This window comes from Oenanthe melanoleuca, chromosome 3 (assembly GCF_029582105.1).
Source record: "Oenanthe melanoleuca isolate GR-GAL-2019-014 chromosome 3, OMel1.0, whole genome shotgun sequence".
NCBI classification, from domain to species: Eukaryota; Metazoa; Chordata; class Aves; order Passeriformes; family Muscicapidae; genus Oenanthe; species Oenanthe melanoleuca.
In genome coordinates, this window is record NC_079336.1 from 14,753,854 (window position 1) to 14,764,140 (window position 10,287).

Sequence of the window (10,287 nt, forward strand, 5' to 3'; positions counted from 1 at the left end):
TTGAAATTAAAGAGCCCTCAGGCAAAGACATGGGGATAGGAATAACAGTTCTTTACTAGGAACATTAAAATAAAAATACAATAATACAAAAAACTATAACACTGACAGAGTCAGAATACAACCTGACACCCCGTCAGTCAGGGTTTTGGTAGCAGTCTGATTAAATGGTGGCTACAGTCCTCCTGGAGTGACAGATGTGGTTTTGTTGAATCAGTGGCTCTGTAGGAGGGTGCAGGTTTCCTCCAACGGTCCAGTGATGATGTAGAAGGGTCTGGTTTTCCTCTGAAATCCAGTGGAAAAAGGCCGTTCTGATGTTCCAAATCTCAGTTATTATCTAGGTAGGAAATGCTTGGCTCCTCCCCCTGGGTGGAGCATCTCACAATGGGATGATGTGATTTTATCAGTCCTGCAGTGGGACTTAATGGCCCATTAAGAGAAGATATCTCCCTGGTGGAAGGTTGGGTTATGGAGAAGATAAAGATCACTACCCCACCTGGTTTCAACAGATGGTTATAGAATACACACCCTTGGTTACATCCTGCTTTGCAACCCAAGATAGTTCCCTTTTTGAAATTTTACTATGTTAATGAAATTAATTTCTGAAATGACCAGAACTTAACTCTTTTTTAAATCTCTGTCCTACTCTTTAAGTTAATCAGGGAATTCAGAGTATGTGTAACAATAAGTGCAAGGAGTTGGCCAGCCAGGCTGTTACAGTAAGGGTTATGCATCACAGAGAACTGAGTTTTCTCTTAAGTATTTTTAGCCTTTTGCCAGTTTTCTTTCTTGAAATAACAGTGTGTCTCTCGTCTGTAATCCAATCTTGAAAACACCAAGAATTACGAGATTTATTGTTAGATACAAAGTGTTTGATTTGCTTTAAAATTTGTAATTTATCACTTAATAGTTGTATAAGAGCTTAACTATTTTTACGGCATATGAGTTCTTTCAAGGGTTTGAGCAGTAATAAGAATAATTTGTAAATACAAAAGAATTATGAAATTATTTTCCTTTGTACTTTTTTGTGGTCAAAGCTGCATATACGGGTACTCTTTTATAGCTGTGAATTGAGTTCTTGTTTATCAGTTTTGAGAACTTCTTCTATTTATGTAATTACACTTAAACTGTCTCTCTTTGTGTATTAAGATACTTGAAATGAGAAATTCAGAAAATCAGGCTGCTCAGGAAGATCCTCGTGGAGCAACGGAGCACGGTACAGCTGCGATGGCTCACAGTGACCTTACTCGCCGTCCTGGCCATAACACCGAGCTGCCTCACACTGAGCTGACAGGTCTTGCTGGTCAAGCTCCCTACACACTGAACTTCAGCTTTGAAGAGCTCAACACAATTGGTCTTGATGAAGCTCCTCCACGCCATAGTAACTTAAGTTGGCAGGTATTTAATAGAGAAGTGTACTCTACTTGCTTACCTGTATGGAAAATAGGTTTTTTACAGTCTTGGATATAGACAAGACAAGAAATAAGTCTCTAGGAAAGTTCAGATGCTTTCAGTTCTCAGTCTTGGTAAAGCCTAGTTCTGCAGAGATGTGACCTGTAACCATACTCTGGGTTGAAGTCTTAAATCTTTACCATCTGAAAACGGTCCAGTAATCACTCTTCTAGACAAAAAAACTATAGCTATCATGCTTTTCTCACCTAGCCTAGGGTGGTGTCTTCCAAGGCTTCTTTATTTGTGGAATATTCAGGCTTCATGCATGAAATATTTTAGCTATGTGCTAACCAGAGGTTAGTGCATTCAACAAATATATTTGTTAGGTTTTTTAAAATGGACAATTACAATGCTCCATCACATCAAAACCTTGTCCTTACAATGCATAACCTGTTCATAGATTCCAGAACTGACATCCTTCTCTTGCTGTGGTTTCTGCCATAAGTTGTGGGCAGTTTTCTTCTGCATCTTATGAGACCCCCTGAAGTGTTGGATTTTCATTTGTCTGTCCTTAAGAAATAAGATTAATCAATTGGTGGCTAAGTGCGGTTAGAATTAAAAAAAAAAAAAAGAAAGTGCAAACCCAGTGGGGTGAGCCCTTTTCTTCTCTAAAAGTAAATTATAAAATCTTGAACGTGCAACAAAATAAAAATACACCCCAAATTCCTAACTATAGGTGATACCCAGAGATAGATTTCTATCCCAGATACTTCTGAGTGTGTGCATGCATGCTCGTGTGAGTTTGTAGGATACTAATTACCTCTTACTGCCCATTTCCATGGACTATCAATGTATGTTTTTTCTAGATCAAAGTGGTATTGTGCACATTTAATGTATTTGAATAAACAGATGCCTATACAGGTATCTGAAGTTGAATCAAAGGAATGAGAAGGGTAGTTTGTCCTCAAGAAAACATTAGAATTCACTGTTAGAATTTTTTAAGTCAATATTGATTAGTTTTGCTGCTTGTCTGTTGTGGTTAGCTAATCCTGGCTGGATGCCCACCAAAGCTTCTTTATCACTGCCCTCCTCAGCTGGGCAGGGGAGAGGAAATATGGTAGAAGGCTTGTGGGACAAGGTAAGGCCAGGGAGAGATCACTTACCAGGGACCATCATCGGCAAAATGCACTTGGGGAAATTAATTTAATTTGTTACCAATCAAATCAGACTAAGGTAATGAGAAATAAAACTGAATTCTAAAAGCAGACAGGGGCAAAGAGGGTTATGTTTGTCAGGAAACTGATATTTCTGAAATCGGATATATGCAATGAAATTTTGCCAGGATATATTGAAGTATGTATGGTGGGGGTCTTTTAGAAATGTTTTTGAGAGCTGTTCAACATTTAGATGAATTCTTGCTGTCTTTCTAATATAAAAACGTAACTTTTGTAAATGTATGAAATGTATTTAAAAACCCCATTTTGATATTCAAATCCAGTTTTTATAATTATGTACTCAAAAGAGTTACTCTCAAATGCACTGGATAAAATGCTTGTTTTGTGGAAATTATGGGAATCAACAATAAGAATATTTTCTAAGTTTAGTTTGTATGTGTGCTTCCATATATATGTTTATAGTAAGCATTTTAATTATAATGTTTACAATTTCACTTTCATAATCTCATTTGCAGCAACAAAAACAATAATTTAAGTGCATATTTAATGCTCTGAGTTATTTAAGAAAATTGATAAAAGTAAAAAGAAATAGTTCATTTAACTGTTACCTTTCTCTCTTCTTTTTTCTCTTCTTTTTTTTTTCCAGTCACAAACTCGTAGAACTCCAAGTCTTTCAAGTCTTAACTCACAAGATTCTAGTATTGAAATATCAAAGCTTACAGACAAGGTGCAGGCAGAGTACAGAGATGCATATAGAGAGTATATTGCTCAAATGTCACAGTTAGAAGGAGGTGCCAATTCTACCACAGTAAGTGGGAGGTCCTCCCCTCATAGCTCAAGTGCTTTCTATATGGGCCAAAGCACATCAGGGGGCTCTCTGCACTCCAGTGCAGAACAGGAAAAAGGAAAAGACAGTGAACAGAAGCAAGATGATGGAAGAAAGTCCTTTTTGCTGAAGAGGAATGATGTTGATTATAGTACTTCAGGTGTTTCTACTAATGATGCATCTCCTTTGGATCCTATTACTGAAGAAGATGAAAAATCTGATCAGTCTGGTTCTAAGCTTCTCCCAGGAAAGAAATCTTTGGAAAGAACAAGTATTTTCCAGGCTGCAGATTTAAAGCTTAAGGGAGGTACTCTCCGGTATCAGAAACTTCCCAGTGATGAAGATGAGTCAGGAACTGAAGAATCAGATAATACTCCACTTCTTAAGGAAGGTAAAGACAAGAAAACAGATACAAAAATAGAGAAGCAGCCCAAATCTCCAGAACATGGTTCTGAACCTATTAGAACCTTCATCAAAGCAAAGGAGTATTTGACAGATGCCCTTTTGGATAAGAAAGATTCATCTGACTCTGGTGTAAGATCCAATGAAAGTTCTCCAAATCATTCCCTCCACAATGAAGGAGCAGATGATTCACAGCTTGAAAAGGCAAATCTCATTGAGCTTGAAGATGACAGTCACAGTGCAAAAAGGGGAATTCCACACAGCCTTAGTGGCCTTCAGGATCCAGCTGTGGTTCGCATGTCTATTTGCTCAGAAGATAAGAAGAGCCCTTCTGAAAGCAGCCTGATAGCAAGCAGCCCTGAAGAGAGCTGGCCAGCCTGCCAGAAAGTCTATAATTTAAACAGAACACCTAGTACAGTCACCTTAAATAACAACAGTGCTCCAAGCAATCGAGCTAATCAAAATTTTGAAGAAATACAAGGTATCAGAGATCCATCTCAAATTATCCTGCACCCTGGCTCGGGTTCCAATTCAACTGCAGTTCAGAATGAGAACCTGAAGACGGTTGCTCACAAGCGAGGCCAGCGTTCAAGTTATACCAGGCTTTCCAAAGATTCATCAGAGCTCCACACCGTTGCAGCCTCAGAGGGGGCTGGTTTTGGAGAAGAGAGAGAGAGTATCCTGTGAAAAGCAGCCAGGTTAAAAAGAGTATGCTCATGAATTGTAGCTTGGAATTCTTCGTCATTCTGTGGTTACATTAATCTCTGTAGTTCAAGCTTTCAGTATTGTAAAAGAAGGCCTAGATTATTTTCAGTCATTGTCTCTGAAAGGAGGAGTAATTTTTACAAGACACAAACTACTTCAGACCTTCCCCACATATAAAAGCAGTAGTTGCCAGCATGGAAAATCAGTTGTTAGAACACTGTGCAAAGGTTTGGTCAGGGGCAGATTTTACAGAAGTGTGGTTTAATTATGAAAAGTACAATGTCATTTTGCTTTTCTCTTGGGATATGTATTACTTATCCCATTGAAACATTCCGTTAATTGTCCATATTTGCAAGTAAAGTTAATACTGTCCATCCTTGCCATTTGATATACAAGATGTCAGGACATTGAATATCACAACCTGTGACACCCTTACCAAACTTTGCATTAATTTATGAATTAATATGTGTGCAACATAAATTACATATGTTGAAATTTGAGTGTTAAGGTACTTGTTTGGCTATGTGTACGCTTTTGCTCTCTGTATGTTCAGTAGTCACTGTTGAATTTGTGAACTTTGGGTAGAGTGGTGATAAGGTTTGTAAGGAACGTTGTCTTGATGTGTCACTGGAATTGGCAGTTATTTATAAGGTAATACCTTATCATTGACTTAGTGGATCCATTATTTATTATAGGTACGCAATTTTGCAGTCACTGAATAGATGGTCTCAGTAGATGCAACCACCACATTAAAATATTGTAAGGATAAAGTATGAATATGATGTTTGAATTTATGAAGCATTTGTGGCTGTGTGTGATTTTTCCTTGGTACAGTGTTTATCATTTGGTTATGAAAAGAAAAATAAGTGGTATTTTCCATTTTGAAACTAATGCATACCTTTTGGAATCTTGTCAAAGCTGTACTCCAGCTTCTTTACTTCTGAAGTACAGTGTTTGAAGATTTTTTTTATCATCTAAGTAATGTACCTGAATGATGTTATAGCAAATACTTGTACTGTCCAGTGAAATCTGCATGGTTTTGAGGAAGAATTGTTCAAGCTAGAGTCTGCTAATAGAAAGAAAATAAAAATAAATTGGCATGTTGGGCTTGTGTCCAAATTTCTTTTTATTTGCAGTATTTTGTTTCTTCACTTGATAAAAATGTTAAGTCCATATTGTTATGGGTTTCACAGATTCAATTTTTAAAAATACATTAAAACAATATGATTTATAATATAGTACTAAATAAGTGTAAAAACACATTTGATTAATGAAATTGCCAAAGCAGACATGTCTAAATGAAGTGCTGTGAGCTTCAGAGAAGTGGACACCTCTCACTAGTCCAGAGCAATATTCCTGCTGTTTTGGCAGTCTCATGTGCTGACAGCTCTGCACAGCTTTGCTTGTGTCTCAGTGCATCCCGAACCATTTGCTTCCCAAGGGACCTTGTGGTCTTGGCCTTTGTTTTCCAAATCAAGAGGATGCATTTCTATGCCAGAGTCAACAGAAGTGTTTCTGCCTTTATCTAGGCTCTCTGTGTTTTCATTCCATGGATGTCTTATACTTCCAGGACGGGACATGTGATCTGTACATTTCTGGATTTGGTTGGTATGTTATTTAGTTGAATTAAAATTTACTCACCAGAGCATTACAGAAGTACTGGAAACTTGTGTGTACTATTAGATTAATAGTTCAACCAAAACCAAAACAAAATAGGAAGTCCCCAAAGCCTGTGTAGCTTTGTAATACTTTGCCAAATCTTTGGGAACAGTTTTTTGGGCTGGGTTCTTAGTCTTAAAAATAAGAGTACATTACTCTGCTCTCAGACATTTTTGGGATGTAAAAGCTTTTGACAGAAAGATATTTATAATCATTGTTTTGTAAGAAAAGACAAGGGTAGCCTTCTCCATTCAGACATACAGTATTGACAAAAGATACCAATTATTTTGAATCATTTTGTCTTAAGTCCTCCAAATAGATGAATGACCAATTGTCATATGGTTTTGAGGTGTTTTTCTTCTTGAAAATTTTATTCCTCAAGTCTTCATAAAATACCAGCATTGGGATGAAAGAGGTGGTTGAATGGAACACTTTTCAGTGTTTCTGTCTTGTGTTCACTAATACCAGTGGAATTGCTTACCATCACTAGGAAGCAATAGTTATTAGAAAGTGGCTGTGTAAGATGGCACACAACTTAATGCAATTCTTCCTTTGGATATGTTGATCCATGCCACACAGGGCACTATATAGTAATGCTGAAGTAAGGCTGAAGTTTACATCATCAAATATCTTCATGGACTTTTTATTTAATGCCTTCCTAGCAAAGTTCCTAGAATTGGGGAATATGAATGCTTCATAGCCAGTTTAAGAACAGCATGCCATAAAAGCTGGCTTTTAACAGGACAGTAAATATAACTGACTCTCAGAATCTACTTGCATAAAAATAACTAGACAGAGTGAATTTTTCTTTTAAGTTTTTTTAAATGCAGGTGTTCATAAACCAACAGAAGAAACTGTGGTAGTGTGATAAAAGAGAGAGAGGAGAAAACAAAGAAGGAAACGGAATACTTAATACAACAGAGTAGTAAGTGTCCTTCAGTATGTAACAGAAATATATGTTGGTTACTGTAAATATTTAATGTTTTTTTCACATGTAGAATATAATGGAATAACATTTGCAAGAATTAAAAATACACTGCAGTTTCCTAGCTGAAACTTGTTTTTTTCTTTCTCTACCGCAGTTTCTATGGCTACTTGCTTGCATAGTTGCACAATTTTTTGAGTTAAGAAACCATAAACAATTTCCAGTGTTGAAATGTTTAATGTTAGCTCTGTGACTTGTGGGAATCATGGAACCCAAGAGTTCCATGGAAAATGGAAATGAATGAAATGTATAAAACAATAAGACAACTTCAAACTTATTTCTGGTACTCACCGCTTTCCAGAACTCTTGTAATGATAGTTTATGTATCCACTCTAATTTTGGATGACTGAACATAAAGGAACTTGAAACCATGACTACTTTGTCTAACTGAATCTTAAGAGCACAGTTTGGCTTGTCCTCATGTTATGATGCCTGGATAAGGTTGCATGGTAGGGTGAAAATAAACCACTTTTGGAAGGAAAAATTGGATGCAAGTAACATTCCAGGTTTTATATGAGCCTCTTGTGGCTATTTGCCAGCCTTTTCCAGGATTGCAGTTTCTGAGGAAGTGAGAGAGGGAAGTTCTTACATTTCACTTGTAAAACTTGCAACAAAATGATGGTCTGGTAAAATTCTTAGAGATCTGGAAAAAAGTTTCCAGTTTGTGCCTGTCCTGGTCACTCCGGGGTATCTGATCACTTGTGACTTTGGCTGCACAGCAGAATAGGTACAGGATGTTGGTAAGTTTTTAGACCTTATATTTCTTAATTTTCTTTTCAAATACTGGGTTTTTTAAATTATTTCTTCGCCTTTTTTAAATTTATGTAATCTTTGGGAAATTTTCCTGAGACACACATAACATGGGTTTATACAGAATGCTGAAAATAGGTGGTTTCTCTTGTGGTCTGGGGCTCAACTGTTCACTTCTGTCAGCAGAATCCACAAAGCTTCTTTTTGACATGTGCAGCTCTCATGGGAAGCTTTCTGGACCTCGCTGTAAGAATATGGGAAGTTCTTTGTGCACCTACAGGATAACACAAGCAGAGCAGCCACAGTTCAGCATGTTTCACCCTGTGGCTTTGATCATTTTGATCAGGTTTATTATCTGTTACAGGTTTATTTAAGTTTCTAAACACATTACTAAGAAATTGCCAAAGAAAAATAATGCCAAAAATAATACCTGAATATTTGAGGTCTCATAAATGAAAACTGCAATAGTGGTAAAATAGAAGTGTTCATACCGGTTAGTGAATTTTCAGACACAAAAGAGAAAAACAATGTAGTATTTGGTGTGAGATAAAGACTGCTTTTGGGATTTTGGTCTTTTTTGTGCTGTATAGGAGCTATAGTGAGGAGAATTTGAGCAAAAGTCCAATTCCAGTTAAACCGAGAAGACTGGAAAGACTCTGCTAAACTTACACGCTGTTTTCTGGCAGCCTTGTGCATTGTATTTTCTAGATTTCAGTTATCTTTCTTAAAGGCCTGTTTCATTAGGTTAAGGGCAGGGTATGCAAAAATTTTACTTAGAATCTTTCTCCTTGGGAATACAGAACAGTTTCATAAGATCGACATACTCTCACAGGTTTCTGAATTGTAACAAACAAAAGAAAAAAAAGGGAAAATGAGTGCTCGAAAAAATTCGTAGTATAAATAATACCACGCTGTGTTTCCAGGCTTTGAATCTTACATTTATATTTTCATGTGTGGGTCTGACTCCTGTGATATGCTTAATATTTTGGTGAAGTTTTGGTTTAGAAATTTATGCCCTCGCTGTCTTCCATGAAGTAAAACAGAGGTACAGGGTTCTCAGCAATGTTTTTTGCAGTCACGAGTGATTGTAGTTGTTTAAGAAAACTGATACTGACAACACCAAATGTTTGGGCTTTAAAAAGCATTAACAGGTGGTGTTCTTTTCCCCAAATTGTTGTGATGGTGACAGTGGATAAACTTCTAAAGGAAATTCCGTTGGCCAATTTTCTTCTCCTAGTTTTTTGTTATCTTTGGGTCACCTTCTAAGGGGAAGGAAAAAAATCTCTGGGATATTTTAGAAGAACAAAGTATTTTGGAGGAAACAAAAGACAGGTGAGAGATTGTGTGACACTTTATGTAGCAAAAGGTTAATTGACAGTGTTGCAACCCACCCCCAGTAAGCCAAGGGTAATGCAAATTCTTGTTAATGGATGCCTTGGGGCAGCTTAGAGTGAATGGTTGGTGTTTCTAAATATATATAGGGTGTATTGCAGGACAATTTGGTTGCAATGGACAGCACATATGTAGCCATTTTGGTTGTTATTATCTATATTAATATGACAATATACGCTTTGAAAATGTATAAGGAAGGGACAAGGTTAGAAAATTCTCACTACCAACAGGCATCCTTACAACAGTTGGTAGTTGCAATTATGATGTCTGTTGGTCAAAGTGGTGGCTGCAGACCATCAGGTGGTGGGTGAAGTCACACAGAATTCCCTAAAACACTACACCTACTGAGTTTTATCAACTCCGGTTCAGGTGGGAATAGGAACGCCCAGGTGCCTCTCCTAGGGTGGGGAGTTTCACACTGGATGATGATTGTGGATTAAGGTTGCAGTTCACGGGACTCTTCGGAAGCCTTTGACACCTTCTAAGACTTTAGAGCTGTCTATTAGCTGTCTATGCCAGCCCAGCAGAGTCCATTATGGCCCATCAGCAGAGATGAAAACCTTCAGGCTGAGTGCGAATGTCCCAGTACTTGCCCGGCAAGGGAGTTACCGCAGCTGAATTCACAGTGAGGACGGGACAGATCCCCGAGCCTCGGGGTTTGCCTCTCTCCTTGTCTTGTTCAACACGAGCTGTAGCCTGCAGAGGTGCTCGCCCTCTGCACCTGGCACTTTGCTCATTGCCAGCCTGCCCCTGAATGTTGGAGCTATCAGCATTCCAGTCTCTCTCCAGGATCACTTGTGCATACATTCTTCTCCCAGACCTGGGATGACTGGACAATAGCACCCCCTTTATCTTATCTCAAGCCCCTATCACTTTCCAAACTCCAGTCACTAGGCATAATCGAGGTGGGGTGGGTGGCGCTGGTCGCAGATGAACATCTTTGCAGTTTGCTAGAGTGGGCAGAAGTCCTCTGATGATTTTACAGTGTTTAAGCCATTAACCAT

General features: G+C 37.9%; 1 protein-coding gene across 3 annotated transcripts in view; it reads left to right on the forward strand.

The window, feature by feature from the left end:
• KIDINS220 (kinase D interacting substrate 220) overlaps positions 1 to 5,602 on the forward strand; it is a 74,834-nt gene extending 69,232 nt beyond the window's left edge. For all 3 annotated transcript variants that reach the window (XM_056486870.1, XM_056486869.1, XM_056486872.1), the window contains 2 exons: positions 1,147 to 1,395; positions 3,211 to 5,602. In XM_056486870.1, the coding sequence (XP_056342845.1) occupies positions 1,147 to 1,395; positions 3,211 to 4,479 (1,518 nt within the window). In that variant the 3' untranslated portion in view covers positions 4,480 to 5,602. The remainder of the gene's footprint in view (positions 1 to 1,146; positions 1,396 to 3,210) is intronic.
• The last annotated feature ends 4,685 nt before the right edge of the window (positions 5,603 to 10,287 follow it).